Genomic DNA, 16,996 nt, shown 5'->3' with positions numbered 1-16,996 from the left:
TGTTCAAAAAAGCTCTAACAGAAGGGAGAAATGTAAAATTCTCAGTCGTTTATATGTGATTGTGCTAGGATCCGGGACGACTTGGAACGGAGAACTTGTAAGTAATTTAATTAACATTTTGAGTTTTAAAGTCGCTACCTTTCCTTTGTCAATAGCAGCACTAACATTAAATTTAGCGCTATCTATTGGCTGTTTTCAATTGGATCAAATGAATGGAGACGCCAACACGAACAGAGAAAAGGCAAAGTGGTCATAATTGATCATACAGCATTTATCATGACAATATGGGACTCAAATGAAAGGTGTTTAAGATTAGAAAACGTCTGAAAAAGGGTCAAATCTGAAATCTAATTGTCGGACCAAGTGTGTGTGGGCATATTTATCGACCATGGCAATTTGGGACTCAAAGGTATTTGCGTGTAGAATACGAATCTGATATCTAAATGTGGGACCAAGTTTCTGGGGATCCATCACCTCCCCAAACCACCCCCAAAAAGGACTTATTTACTGACCATGGCAATATGGGGCTCAAATAAAAGGTATTTGAGTGTAGAAGAATAAGATCTGTGTAGAATATGAAACTAAATGTGGAACCAAGTGTTTGGGGGGCCGCCTCTCCCCAAAAATTTGCCACCATAGCAATATGGAGTTCAAATGATAGGGACCAACTGTCCCAACCCAATAACAGCACGAAATTGATACCCACTTTCGGGACCAATTTTCTGGGGTCTACCCTTTTCCCAAAACAGCAATTATTTACTGGCCATCGTAATATTGAGCTCAAATAAAGGTATTTGTGAGTAGAATACAAATCTGATATTCTAATGTGGGACCATGTATTTGACACTCCGCCCCAAAGAGTACAAATTTACCGAACTTGGCAATATGTGCCTCAAACGAAAGTTATTTGAGATAGAAAACGAATTTGGTAACCAATTTTGGGAACAAGTATTTTGAGGACACCTCATCACATAAACTCCCCTTAAATCAAAGACAATATGTAAACCCCATATTGATATTTGATAGAAGGGCATGATGCTGATATTTTTTTTTAGATCCAAGTGTCTGGGGGACCGACTTACCCGCCAAAACACCCCTTTATCGTATATCATGAGAATAACGGGCTCAAATAAAGTCTTTTCAGAATGGAGTACATCTAACATCCAGACTTATATGACCCAAAACCCTCCATGCGAATTCATAGACCAATAAAGATCGTATGGGATTCAGATAAAGGCATTATTATTGTTATACTGTTGGTCAAGCGATATGCATTTACAATCATGATATTCACTAAAAGCTCTTTAATTGTCGAAAATAAATATTCAAAGGATAATTTTGCTCCATGTAAAGTAAAAGAAGGCGCAGCGGAGCAGGTCCTGTTCAGCTAGTAATTTAAATAAAAACGAAAAATACCTCCAGCTTGAATTTAAAAGCAGCAAAATTGTATACAACAGTCTACTTTAAAAGTATTGTAGCAACATTATATATATATTTTTTTTACAAAATTTTAGAATTTATTTTGGTTTTTTTTAAACATTTTTTACTACTTTGTCCGGGAAAATAATTTCGACTACGACTCCGCACTTGTTTTCTTGCCTTGTTAGCAATTTGGTAAAACCACACTTACAAACACATGTCTTAAGGTCGAAATAGAATGAGCGCATTGAACTTCGCATTGCAACTCTGCACACAAATACCACAAATACAATGCGGAAGGTTAAAAAATTTTCAACTTTAACGTATGAATTCGACCTTCATTCTGTGTTGCCACATGTAAGGGTTGGTATTCTATTCTGCTGTCGGAATAGTAGCGAAAATTTATGATTGTTCCGCGAGCGGAATTTGACAGCAATTACATGTTTTTGTTTCCACACCAAAACACTTTTTTTATCTGCACTTATTGTCTTCTCTATTTAATTTATATATTTGCAAATAGCTAAAGAAAAACGAACCATTGAAACCAATTAAACGTATACAAACGATGCCGGCAATGTATTCAAGTGTTGCCACTTTGACTTTCTTTGCCATTTCCTCACTATGGGTTAGTATTATTTTCTGCTTTCGGAACAGCGGCTGAAATTTTCAATTATTTCGCGAGATTTTTTGCTTCCATTACAAAACACGTTTCTGTATCTGCACTTTTTGTTTTCTCTATTTTATATACTTTTTTCACATGAATAAAGAAAAACGTACCACTGAAACCAATAAAACAAACAAAAATGATGCCGGCAATAGTTTTAAGTGTTGCCACTATGGTAATTTTTTGCCATTTCCCTCGCTATAGGCAGAGTACTTCTTTTCCGTCTATTTTTAGCCAACATTTTCCCTACTTTTTTATATGGAGTTTGATAGAATTCCGCTAAAAAAAAATAATAGAATACTCTGCTTAAGTAGTGTTTTTAGTTGTCAAAGTTACAAATTGTTTAGCTTTTGCAAGTTGTTTTTTTTTTTGGCATTTACATGCAGAGTTGCAATTTTCAACGCGACTCTCTTCAACGCCTTTACGACTTTACTTCTTTGCGCTCACATTACACTCAATATTTATGAATGAAATTTGAGAGATAAAGCAAGAAACAAAATGAACAAGTAAAAGCGTGCCAAGTTCGGCCGGGCCGAATTTAATATACCCTCCACCATGGATCGCATTTGTCGAGTTATTTTCCCGGTATCTCATTTTAGGCAAACAACGGATAAAAGAAAAGAATTGCTATGCTATTGGAGCCACATCAAGTTATGGTCCGATTCAAATAAGTTTATCTGGCGCGCTCTGTACTTGCACTAAAACGTTGATGAATTTTTTTGAATTTTTATACTGTGGTACAGGGTATTATAACTTAGTGAATTTGTTTGTAACGCCCAAAAGGAAGAGAGATAGACCCATTGATAAGTATACTGATCGGCTCAGAATCACTTTCTGATTCGATTTAGCTATGTCCGTCTGTCTGTCTGTCCATGTTAATTTGTGTAGAAGTACAGGTCGAAGTTTTCACCCGATCGTCTTCAAATTTGGTACGGGCATGATTTCGGTCTAGAGGCGAAGCCTATTGAAATTGGAAAAAATCGGTTCTGATTTAGATTTAGCGCCCATATATATGCAAATTTTGCCATGAACATTCCACTAAGGAATTGGGGCAAACTTCTCTCATATCGATGAGTACAGTCCGATTCAAGTTTAAGCTCTATGATAAGGGGCCTTCTTTGTATAGCCGAGTCCGAACGGCGTGCCGCAGTGCGATAACTCTTTGGAGAGAAGTTTTACATGGCATAGTTGCTCACAAATGTTGCCAGCATTAGGAGGGAAAAACCACCGATGAAAATTTTTTCTAATGGTCTCGCCAGGATTTGAACCCAGGCTTTCAGCGTCATATGCGGACATGCTAACCTCTGCGCTACGGTAGCTTCAATATATATATTCGTCCGATTTGCAGCTATAATGCAATAAAACGGTCATTTATTAAACGATTCTCTCGAAATTTGAAGAAGAATTGCCGAATTTTCTTACGACTCTCAATATTACTGGTGAATTTCATGGAAATCGGTTTGGGCTTAGAAATAGCTCTCATATATTTATATATATAATACGCCCGATTTTCACACCTAGAGCCACTGCAAGCGCATTTATTGACCAATTTTCCCATGACTTTGTACAACGCTTTCCTCGACGACTTTCACAATATATATAAAGTTTGCTCGATATCGGGTCAGATTTAGATATGGCTCCCATATATTGTATATGTTCGTCCAGTTTGTCGTAATTTGTTTACCGATTCTCTCGAAATTTGGCAGGAAGTATTTTTTTGTGACTCTTGATTGATACGGTTTGTTTAATAACCCATCTGAAAACATCCGCCGAGGTCCCTTTTTGTACCTAAAGTGTAAGTAGGGTATTATAAAGTCGGCACCGCCCGAATTTTGCCTTTCCTTACTGGATTATTTTAATTTTTGAAAAAAATCATATTTTTATTCCTAAGCCTTTTACGATCATTTATCGCCCTAAATTTATTTTTACACCCACCACTATAGGATGGGTGTATAAGTAATCTAGACATTCCGTTCGTAACACCGCGAAATATTCGTCTACGACCCGATAAAGTATATATATTCTTGATCGTCTCGACGTTCTGAGTTGAGGCAACATTTTTCTGAGACCAGGGCACGCCTTAAAATTACTTTTTTTTTAAAGACAAAATTTTAAAGAAATTCTAAGTAAAATAAAATTTTGCCCTCTTATTATGCTTATCTGTCCCAAACAACATTTTCCTAAAATTTATTTTATAGACAAATTTAAATAAATATTTTTAAAGACAAAATTTTAACCCATTACGACTGACCCCCGATTCCGTTGTCCGATTTTGATAAAATTTTCATAATAATAAATATTCATAATTTAGAGAATTTATATTGACATAGCAAATATTTTAAAGTTTTGAATTTTAAAAAATTTTTAAGCCAACAATTTTTTTTATTTCCTAAGCCTCTGCAACAAAAAAAAAATCATTGTCTTAATATTTTATTACCATTTAGCGAAGAAAGTTGGATTTAATGTTTTTGGTGTCAGAGATTTTAGAGTGAGTGCAGAAGATCGAGGCGCTTGGAACGCTTTTCTACGTTCAACTAGTGGAACAAATGTTCTGTCATAACCATTTAAAGTAAGTAAGTAAGCTTAAAATCGCATCTGATGTCAATAGAAGTAGGATTATTGCCTTAAATGTATTTTTTAATATAGAAACCATTAAATGCAACAAGACATTAAAACGGATTCCAGAAATCTCACTCCTAAGAACATTAAGAAATTTTTCGATTGATTTTTGGGATATAAAAAATTGGAGACTTTCGACAAGCCAATTTTCCCCAAAACATGACGGGAAAAATTTTTGTAACTGGTTTCAGTCGTCCATTTTACGCCAATCCAAATTTTATTACGAAACCTCTATCCTAGCTCGAGCTAAAATTTTTCTAAGGCAGCTCTATTCTTGGGTATTTTTCGTCGTTAATGAGTTAATCCATTTTTCTAAGTACCGAATCGCAATGTAATTTTTTTTAAAAGATACAAATCTTGTGATTGTTTTAAACGAAAAGTTATTAAAAGTTTATTTAAGCAAAAACTGTAATGGAATTTTCTTGCCAAAATTTTTTTTATATTTTGAAATTTTTTCTGTTGAAAAGTATTATTTTAAAATTGACTTTAAATAAAATATTTTGCTTGTTAGTCTGAAAACTTTTCCAAAGAATAATTAGTAATATTTAATTACAAATTATTTGAATTACATCAGCAATAAAAGGAAACATTTTAAGAACTCGGAAACACAATTTTGAAACCCCGAAACGATCGCCCAAATTAATTTACATTTTAAAATAATTATTTCAAATCAAACTTTTTCGTTATTCAAGGCATTGATACTCATAGCTCATAGTGGTAAAGGGACGAAAGTTCCAGCAGAAATTATTTGATTCTGTTGGCTTCGACCGTCATTTAAATTACAATCAAATAAGACACAAACAATAACCTGATGAAATCTTAAAACTAGTTTGAGCAAAAATGAGCGCAAATGAAAAAAATTCCATCGCCACCATGCTGTGTTCTGTTACGAATCCCAATCCGAATCAGTCCATAACCTGATATAGCTCCCATATAAACCGGCCGATTATAATTGTTCGGTTCCCAGAAGCTTTAATTTTTGCTGGTTTGACAGAAGTAAAGCATGTAGAATGAAATTATGACCTTCAACTAAATTTATTTTGTATACATTTTGAGCAGAATCTATGATGGTGGGTGTCCAAATTTCGGGCCGCCGAACTTAGCACGCTTTTACCTGTTAATTTATATTATTTATGAATATGACTATATGTATGTATGTTCCTAAATTCATTGATATTATTTTTATATATTTAATAGCTGAACCGGGCTCGCTCCATTGCGCCTTCTTTTACTTTATATGGAACAAAACTATCTTTGCTAAATATATTTTCGATAATTAAAGAGCTTTTAGTAAAATACCATTCTACGAAAAATAGTGTGTGTATATTGCTTGACTTATAGCATAACAATATAAATGACTTTATCTGAATCCCATTTTATATTTATTGCACTACGAATTCGCTCGAAGGGCTTAGGGTCTTTTAAGTTTGGATGTAAGATGTACTCCACTCTTAAAATACATCATTTGAGCCCGATATTCCCATGGAGATTTTGGGAGTGGTAAAGCCCGTAGTGTGGTGATTGGTGGGTTTAGGGGGTAGTGTGTGTCCCAGTGTGGACTTCCGAAAGTGGGTATGAATTTCGTGCACTACTCCCAAATACCTCTTATTTGAGCCCCATATTGCCATGATCGGTAAATATGCATGTCCGATTTAGAAAAAATACCATTTCTTTAACCCCAATATTGCCATTGGTTTAAGGGAAGTTTATGGGATGAAGCGTCCCCCAAACACTTAGCCTCAAAATTGGGTATCAAATTCGTTTTCTAATCCCAAATACTTTTCATTTTAGCCACATATTGCCATGGTCGGTAAATTTGCACTCATTTTTTGGGGGCGTTTTGGGGAAAGGGCGGTGCCCCAAATACATGGTCTCACATTTGAATATGACATTCGTATTCTTCTCCCAAATACCTTTATTTGAGCCCCATAATTCGATGATCAGTAAATAATTGCTGTTTGTGGGGTGTTTTGGGGAAGGGGTAGACCCCAGCAAGTTGGTCCCGAAAGTGGGTATCAATTTCGTGCTCTACTCCCCAAAACCATTCATATGACATGGTTGGTAAATATGTACGATTAAGGGGTGTTTTGGGGATCGGGTGGTACCCCAAACACTTCGTCATGAAAATATATCAGCATCGTGCTCTACTCTAAAGTATAATTTATTTGTTCCACTAATTGCCATTGATCTCAAAATTAGGTATCAGATTTGTTTTCTTATTGCAAAAGTCAACAAATATGTCCGGTTTGGGTTATGGGCTCTAAAAACTTTCAGTATCGACTCCACTCTCTTAAGGCCCAAATTGCCATGGTGAGCAAATAAGTCCTATTTGGGGGTTGTTAGGGGGGATGGGGCGGCCACTCAGTGACTTGGCCCTGAAAATAAAGGGTGATTTTTTTGAGGTTAGGATTTTCATGCATTAGTATTTGACAGATCACGTGGGATTTCAGACATGGTGTCAAAGAGAAAGATGCTCAGTATGCTTTGACATTTCATCATGAATAGACTTACTAACGAGCAACGCTTGCAAATCATTGAATTTTATTACCAAAATCAGTGTTCGGTTCGAAATGTGTTCATTCATGTGTTCAGCGATGAGGCTCATTTCTGGTTGAATGGCTACATAAATAAGCAAAATTGCCGCATTTGGAGTGAAGAGCAACCAGAAGCCGTTCAAGAACTGCCCATGCATCCCGAAAAATGCACTGTTTGGTGTGGTTTGTACGCTGGTGGAATCATTGGACCGTATTTTTTCAAAGATGCTGTTGGACGCAACGTTACGGTGAATGAACACATTTCGAACCGAACACTGATTTTGGTAATAAAATTCAATGATTTGCAAGCGTTGCTCGTTAGTAAGTCTATTCATGATGAAATGTCAAAGCATACTGAGCATCTTTCTCTTTGACACCATGTCTGAAATCCCACGTGATCTGTCAAATACTAATGCATGAAAATCCTAACCTCAAAAAAATCACTCTTTATATATCAGATTCGTGTTCCACTCTAAAATACCTTCTCCTCCCCATATTGCAATGGTCAGCAAATACGCCCTTTTTGGGTGATATTATGGGGGTTGGGTGGCGCCATAGACACTTTCCCGAATATTGATATCGGACTCGCGTTTTATTCCCAAAGAACTTTCATTTGAACACCATGTTGCTATGGTCGTAAATTTGTCCTGGTCTCATATTTGGATATCGCATTCGTATTCTACACTCAAATACCTTTTATTTGAGCCCCATATTGCCATGGTCGGTAAATATGTCCGATTTAGGGGTGTTTTGGAGTTTGGGGTGGTCCCCCAAGCACTTGGTCCGCAAATTGGATGTCAGCTATGTTTTCTTACCTTAAATACTTTCCTTTGAGTCCGATATTATTGTGATTGGTCTATATATATATATTTGGTAGGTTTTGGGGTGGCCGTCCCCCTAGGGACCTCATCCGGAATTTGGATACCAAATCGAATTTGGATATCGCACCACCCATCTCCCAGATCTGGCGTTCCTGAAAATTAGGGTAAGGGGAAGGGTCTTCAGAAATCAAAAGATGTAGTACCCTATTTTCATTGTGCACCATCTGTGAAAATTTCAATAAAATCGGTTCAGCCGTTTTTGAGTCTATACAAAACAGACAAACAAACAAACACAAATTAATTTTTATATATAAGATTTATTATTTTATTATTTACATATATAGATTTGTAAATAATAGAGGATGTAAATTGCAGGTGGTTTTTTAAACATTTCATTAGAGAACAAGTAAAAAGGCGTTAAGTTCGGCCGGACCGAACATTGGATACCCACCACCTCGGGTATATATGTAAAATACTTTTCATCAAAATCCGGTGAAAATTGCATACCTTATGTCCCATAGCCGTTACATCGAAATATTATCTGATTTGGACCAAATACTAATAAGTACAAGCCACTGTTCAATTGTGTATAACGAAATGTTGGTCTTTTTAGTAGCTATATCTAAAAATAAACCGATCTAAACCATATACAACATGGATGTCGAAAAGCCTAACATAAGTCAATTTATCAAATTTCAGTTAAATCGGATTATAAATGCGCATTTTTTGGAGCCAATCGAGATATCGGTATATATGGCAGCAATATGCAAATCTTGATCGATCTAGACCAAATTGCAGAAATATGTGGAAATATGTGGAACTCTTAACTCTCTGTCCCAAATTTCTGCAACATTGGAAAATAAATGCGCCTTTTATGGGCTCAAAACATTAAGTCGAGAGATTGGTCTATATGGCAGCTATATCCAAATCTGGACCAATCTGAGTGAAATTGAAGAGGATGTCGAAGGGCCTATCACAACTCACTGTCCCAAATTGCGGCGACATCGGACAATAAATGCGCTTTTTATGGCTCCAAAACCTCAAACCGAGAGATCGGTCTATATGGCAGCTATATCCAAATCGGGACCGATCTGTGCCATAATGCAGAAGTATGAAAAGGCGCTTAACTTAACTCACTGTCCCAAATTTCGGCGACATCGGACAATAAATGCGCCTTTTATGGGCCTTAGACCCTAAATCGAAGGATCGATCTATTTTACAGCTTTATCCAAATCTGGACCGATCTGGGCCAAATTGACGAAGCACTTTGAAGGGCCTAGGACAACTCACTGTCCCAAATTTCGGCGACATCGGACAATAAATGCACCTTTTATGGGCCTTAGACCCTAAATCGGAGGATCGATCTAAATATTTGACAGCTTTATCCAAATCTGGACCGATCTGGGCCAAATTGACGAAGCACTTTGAAGGGCCTAGGAAAACTCACTGTCCCAAATTTCACCAAAATCGGATAATAAATGTGGCTTTTATGGGCCTAAGACCCTTAATCGGAGGATCGGTCTATATGGCAGTTATATCCAAATCTGGACCGATCTGGGCCAAATTCACGAAGGATGTCAAGATATAGTCCGATATAGCCAATCTTCAAACTTAACCTGCTTATGGACAAAAAAAATCTGTGCAAAGTTTCAGCTCAATACCTCTATTTGTGAAGACTGTAGCGTGATTTCAACAGACAGACGGACGGACATGTCTACATCGTCTTAGATTTTTACGCTGATCAAAAGAATATATATACTTTACAGGGTCGGAAATGGATATTTCGATGTGTTGAAAACGGAATGACAAAATACATCCATCCTTCGGTGGTGAGTATAAAAAGGGACTGCTCATGTATGAATGAATGATGTCCTGAACATTGAGTACAGAATTTATGTGACTGAAAATCTTATAAATGTCGCTAGTATAAGTGATCGAGGCTCTTGGAAATCTTTTATGTGTTCTGCTTGTCGAACAAATGTTCTGTAATGAACGGAGAAAGTAGTACAAGAATGGTCAGATTGACCTTAACTACAATAAAATGTTTAATAAAGATAAATGGTGGACATTTTTCATAAAATTCAAAGTCATTTTACGTGCTCATATTAATTTAATTTATTGTAGTAAAGTTCCAATATTTCTATTACATTTCAGGTGAGATACCCTTTTCTCCAAATCAGGAAAAAATTGGCCTTCAAATTACAACATGGCCATCACATCAACTAATTACCCGAATATTTGCAATATTTCTACGAGAAGTTCTTAATTATCGAAATGTTTCTTTGTTTCCTATTGTGTTCAACGAAGAATCGAAAGGTAACCCACAATTTGAGGAGCAACAAAGACTTAGTAGCACAATGGATCTAATGAAGTATGTATGTGTTCAAATTAAAAATGTGTGCTAATCAAAATAAGCTGTACACACTTTAATATAAACATTTTAGTAACCGTTATGCTTTAATGATGAATATGGGTCTTTGGACCCCATCCCAAGGCCATAGTCGGAAACCATCGAACGTTCTTCAGGCTGGTATATCTATGACATCGGGACGTTTTGGTTGGTACACTTCACCAACTTATATGAACTCAACAAAAGAATACTTACACTACTCTATCTTTCTTAATCGTTCGAACTCACTTTACGAACAGTTTGTCATCGAAGACGAAGATATGGGTGTCCTTCTTCAAGTTAGGTAAGTTAACTAGAATGCATATATTCCAAAGTTTTCAATTACCAACATATATTTATTTCAGTTCTGACAATTACACATCGCCCTTATGTAATAAGATCAAATGCGCTACTCTACTGGCAGAATTCAAAAATGATACATCATTTGTGAAGTTTCAGATACGTGATATGAAAGCTTTCTTAAACGTTCTTTGGCTTGGGCCGAGCTTCCGTTCACAAATAAATCGCTTGTACTCAAAATATACAACTGGGCTATCAGACAAACGCCTTTTAATTGTGCATTGGACGCCCTCAGATGTCATTGATGGCGAAAATGTGTACGAACATATCGCAATGCCACAATGCGAAGAGCTGAAATCTTTATGGTATTCAGATTGCAAGTACGAGTTGACGGCCGTTATTAAATACTATGCAAAAGGAATATCGAAATACAAACGCCTTATGTTTGCTCTACAAAAGTTTTGGATCCGAAACCTAGAGCTGAAGAAGTTATTTCAAGATCTTAATAAGGAACGCCGCTATATCAAGGAATCGACTTTGCCTGAAAGAATATATGACATGTTGGCCTGCAAATGGTTACAAAGCAACACAGATACGTACAAAACATGGGTGCTTAAAGAACGAATAACTTTGTCGGTCGGAGGCATATTTCCCATTGTAGAGAATAATCGAGGGCACCAGAACATAGTTCAGGCCGTTCGTATGGCAGCCAGTGCTATTAATGAAAGTAACGAAATTTTGAACAATTACAATTTCCGTGTTCACACGAATGACGGCGAATGTAAAGCTGATATTGTGATGAGGACATTTATACATTACTTCAATGATCCGGAGGTGGTGGGCATACTGGGACCAGCCTGTAGCGAGACAGTTGAACCTATAGCAGGGATTTCACGCCACACCAATATGGCGGTGATTTCTTACTCTGCCGAGGGTGCATCCTTCCTTGATAGACAAGCCTATCCATTCTTTTTTCGCACAATTGGTTCTAATCGGCAATACGAAGATCTTTATATTAGTTTAATGAAGGAATTAGGTTGGAAAAGAGTTGCAGCCTTAACAGAGGATGGTCAGAAATATACCGAGTATATTTCTCATATGGAGTCAACACTGAAAAACAACAATTTTGAGCTGATTGCAAACAAAAAATTTTTGAGTGATGTCAGTCCCGTTCTAATGAATAAGGTAAGTTTAAAGAGATTTTACCACCACAAAAACAAAAATTTCCGTACTCTTAATTTAGAGAGGAAATTTTAGATAACAATTAATTTAATATCAAATTTTTAAATTGTTGTATAATTTCTTAAATATCTATGTTCCATTTATATATAGTAACTAGCTGGCCCGGTGTGTTTCTACGCACCCTAAAGTGGCTATTTAAAATAAAATGGTGCTTTAAATGTTACGGGCCAACCCAAGCACGCTCCGCTGTGCCTTCTACATTACACAGATTAGAAATTCGCTTATATTGATAATCTTAATTTCTATGTGTAATGGGTGTATCTCGACTTCGAAAAATACTCCACATTGTTGTCGTACACAACCGGACAAGACCTTTCGGTTGAATGCAGTGCATAAAGGTCCTCCTAATGGCAGGTTGATTTGACGTGGTTCTTATAAAGGAACCATGGGTGTGTGGAGGAATGGCTCGTGTACAAAGAATTCCGGGATTTAAATTACTCAAGAGTTCGGCGAATGGGAGACACAGAGCCTGTGTCCTTGGAAAGAGTAGTCTAAATGTTTTTTCTTCTTCCGTCGCTAAGCACTGAAAAATCATCAGTAGCCAGCCATGAAATAATAGGTCTCATTACTGGCTGGCTTCCCTATATATGACATACGATTCAGAGATGCCGCCTTCGAGCCTTAAGTTGCTGATTGAAGCCGCTTCTGCAGGGAAGAAGAGCCTCATTGTAGGATGTGATGCTAATGCATATCGCCAGATGTGGGGAAGTTCGGATGCCAACGAAAGGGGTGAGCTGCTTATCGAATATACTATAAGATGCAATCTGGCGGTGTATAATAAAGGTCATAAACCGACCTTTATTACCACGAGCAGGCAGGAGGACCTATATATTACCTTTGTATTGGAAGATATAAGCGCAAGAATATGCGACTGGGAAGAGTTGGATGACCACAACATCTCTGATCATCGTTATATAACTTTTAGCCTTGGAGAAAATACTGCAGAAGACGTCGATCGGCTAAATAGAAGACAGGCGGATTGGGATCAATTTCGACACAAATTTATCCCAAATTTATTTCCATCCTTTCTAGAAAAGAAAATGAAAGTGGACATAATGTCCAAGCGGATCACGAAGGCCCTGAATGACTTGTTGTGTCAGCATGTCCTTATACCTAGCCAAGGGGCAAACAGCAACCGCCATGGTAGCGGGTCCAAGGAAGGACTGCAGAATACTCTTCAACAGAGCAAAAGCGCCAGAAGCACCACACGATTTGTTCATCCATAAGGCTGAGCTAAGAAAATATAAGGACGAGCAGAGAAAGGCTCAGAAAAAGTCCTGGGTGGAATTCTGTAGCTCCGTAGCTCCGTAGGAGGATACATCTGAGGCCTCTAGTCTAAGGAAGATTCTGTCCTCGAGACCTATTACTTTGGGGTATATTCAGAAGTCAGGGAATGCGTGGACACTGTCTAATTAGGAAAATTCTCCAAAGGACAACGTGGCGCCAGAAGAGGCTATCATCAGTGTTCATATACAAAGTATTTCAATACCCTCTCTCACTAGATCTAAAAAGCTTACATTGATCAGTGACCAGTAATTTCGTACAAATGTCAGTAAATTGATCTGTAGTAACAACATACTGCACATTAATGTTACCTTTCGCGAAATGCTCACGAATGAAATGGTGCCCGATATCAATGTCTTTCGATCATTTACATTCGGTTTTTTCGGACATACAGCCTTGGTTGTCTTCAAAAAGGGTAAAGGCATAATTTGAATCTATAACTCCCATATCTTGCAAAAGCCCTTTCACCATATTGCCTCAGATGTTGCCGCACTTAAAGCCATATATTCGGCTTCTGAAGAAGATATGGCAACAGTGTGTTGCTTTTTGCTAGACCATGACACAGTATTTCCGTACACTTTAAAAATGCAGCCGCTGACTGATTTTCTGTTGCTCACGTCGGATACCTAATTTGAATCTGCATATCCAACTAATGCTTCAGCGTCTTCTCTTCACTCGAGTTTTAGTTTGGTATTAATTGTACCTTTGATGTATCTCAGATTACTTTTCAACATTTTGCAATGTATTTCTTTTGTATATGCCAAGTATAGTACCATTATAGTACCATTCTCATAATTGTAACTTATATTAATGTCCAAAAAGAACTTGAGACTTTTACTGACATTTCAAATTGTTTAAGCAGCTTAATCTTTAGGGTCATGATCCCTTCTAAAATACTACTTGCAATAAGAAAATCATCTACATAAAGGAGAAGATAAGTGATATCCTATGTTTTTTTTTTCTAACGTACAGGCAATAGTCGTCTTATCTCTCTCCAACCATCTGGGCGATACATCTCATCTATATGTACCCCTTCTTTTAATTCGCCATAAACTAAAGCCGTTTTAACATCCATTTGATGAAAATGGTGCTTTTGTTGTACGCCAATAGCCAAAACAATTCTTACAGTTGTTAGCTTTGCCACTGGTGCAAAGGTATCTTCGCAATCTATGCCATATTTTTTTAAAAAACCTTTTGCCACTAGCCTTGCCTTATACCTTACCATGTCCCCATTCTCATCCTTTTTATTTGAAATACCCATTTTGATTTTATGGAATTTATCTTTTCAGGCTTTTCAACTACTTGACATACATTGTTGATTTCCAATACCATAATTTCTTCATATATTGCGTGCTTCCATTTTTCGCAATCACCCCTTTCTTTGATTTGGTCGTACGTCTCTGGGCATTCGTCGGTTTGTCTTTCTGCATTATATTCACTAAAGACTCTAGGTATCAAACCCCGGGTCTTCGTACTCCAAATTCCTATATACATTATTTGTCTACCAGTCATTAAACCCTCCATGCTTTAAGGGTCAAGCTTTTTTCTCTTCTGATCAGTTATGCAAACATGGGCTTTGCATCCGAAAATTCTCAATTTTTCAGATCTGGTTTATATTTGTACCATAATTCAACCAGAGTTTTCATTTCTTAAATGTTTCTTGTAGGGCTTCTGTTTAACAAATAAACAGAAGTTAAAGCAGCTTCTCCCCACATTTCCTTTGAAGCATTTGATTCTTCCAGCATTGTGCGTATGTTTTCTAACAATGTCCTGTCGAATCGCTCTAACATTCCATTTTGCTGGGGAGTATAAGCTATTGTATCCTCTACTTGGATACCCCTCTCTTTGTAATAATAAATTTTTTCGTTAGAGAGGTATTCAGTTCCTTGATCATAGCGCAAAATCGAGATTCTTTGCAAAAAGTTCGCATTAACAAAAGTTTCATACTCTTTGAATTTCTCAAATACCTCGGATTTGCTTCGCATGAGTTAAATCATAAAGAAATGAGGGTTTACGTCTCTAAACGAGACAAAGTATTTGAATCCATCGTGAGTACTTGGCGAAATTGGACCACGAACATCGCTATGTATTCTTTCCAACACACGTTGACTACGAGCATGGTGGCCATTAAATGGTTCACGGCATTATTTACCTTTAAGACAAACTTCACATATATGTTCTAACCTACTATGCCAAAGTTTAGACTCATCACGTGAACTTTTACTTTAAGTGGCTATGACAGAATATTTGTTCTACTAGCCGAACGTAGAATAGCGTTCCAAGCGCCTCGATCTTCTGCGCTCATTCTAAAACTTCGGGCTTTTGGTCTTCCCGGTTTGCGTGTACCACCGTGTTTGCCTTCAAAATAATTCTTTGCTGTAGCCTTTTCATCCCGTCTGACAACATGACCTAACCAACGCAGCCGTTGTATTTTGATGTGCGTAACTATGCTATCGTCGTTATACAGCTCGTGGTTCATACGTCGCCTATATTCACCGTTAATGCAAACTGGTCCATATATTTTACGAAGAATCTTTCTCTCAAATACTGGAAGTACTGCTTCATCTGCTTTCACAAGTACCCATGCTTCAGAACCATATAATAGCACGGGTAGTATCAGCGTCTTGTATAGTGTAATCTTCGTCAGTCGAGAGGTGGCCTTGTTTCTAAACTGCTTACTTAGTCCAAAGTAGCATCTGTTTGCCAGTATTATTCTTCGCTTAATCTCAAAACTGATGTCATTTGTTTCTGTTACGGCGGTGCCGAGTACCTCAAAGTTGTGTTTCTCAAATTTCTCCATTTTCTTCATCTGCTCGGTTGTGCAAGACGTTTTGGGAGTTGAAACCATCCATTTTGCCTTATCTCCATTTACTGCCAGACCCATTTTCACTGACTCTTTTTTAATTCTTTCAAAGGCTGCAGTTACTACTTCCGGTGACCGACCTATGATATCGATGTAGTCGGCATAGGCGAGTAGCATGTGTTCTATTGTGATTAGTGTGCCATATCTATTCACATCTGCATATCGTATAATCTTCTCCAGCAGGATATTAAAGAGATTACACGATTGGTTGTCTCCTTGTCTGAAACCTCGTTTGGTATTAAATGGTTCGGAGAGATTCTTTCCTATTCTTACTGAGGTTCCAATCATCGGGTATGCGTTCTTCTCGCCAGATTGCGCAGATAAGTTGATGCATACGACTTATCAGTGTGTAGCGTTCGATGTTAAATAGTTCAGAGGTTAACCCGTCGGCTCCTGCTGCCTTGTTCTTCTTTAGTCGCTTCACTGCTACTTGGACCTCATTCTGACTAGGAGGTAAACATTCTATAACATCATCAGGGATTGGTTCTGCGGTATCCTCTTCGCCGCCAAGATCGGACACTAGCAGTTGGGTAAAATGTTCTTTCGATATCCTCAGCATGTTATCTGTGTCAGTTACCAGATTTCCTTCTTTGTCTCTGCAAGAGGATGTGCCTGCACCAAAGCCATCGGTTTGATGTTTAATTCTTTGGTAGAATTTCCGGACTTCATTCTGACTCCTGTTCATCTCAATTCGCTCACACTCACGTCTTTCCATTTCCTTTTTCTTTCTGCGGAATAGACGTTTCTCACCTCTCCTTTTTTCCGATACCGTTGCTACTGATTGCAGGGTTGCTCTATATGCCGCATTCTTGGCGTCAGTAGCATCTTAACACTCTTGGTCGTACTATGGGTATCTTGGAG

General features: G+C 37.5%; 1 protein-coding gene across 4 annotated transcripts in view; it reads left to right on the top strand.

Moving 5' to 3' along the window:
* LOC106092877 (uncharacterized) overlaps window positions 1-16,996 on the top strand; it is a 253,719-nt gene that overhangs the window by 143,964 nt on the left and 92,759 nt on the right. For all 4 annotated transcript variants that reach the window (XM_059365096.1, XM_059365095.1, XM_059365097.1 and 1 more), the window contains exons 3-5: window positions 10,212-10,428; window positions 10,502-10,750; window positions 10,812-11,931. In XM_059365096.1, coding sequence (XP_059221079.1) covers window positions 10,212-10,428; window positions 10,502-10,750; window positions 10,812-11,931 — 1,586 coding nt within the window. The remainder of the gene's footprint in view (window positions 1-10,211; window positions 10,429-10,501; window positions 10,751-10,811; window positions 11,932-16,996) is intronic.

The sequence above is a fragment of the Stomoxys calcitrans genome, chromosome 3 (assembly GCF_963082655.1).
Source record: "Stomoxys calcitrans chromosome 3, idStoCalc2.1, whole genome shotgun sequence".
Taxonomy (NCBI): domain Eukaryota; kingdom Metazoa; phylum Arthropoda; class Insecta; order Diptera; family Muscidae; genus Stomoxys; species Stomoxys calcitrans.
This window is presented reverse-complemented; position numbering and strand designations above follow the sequence as displayed.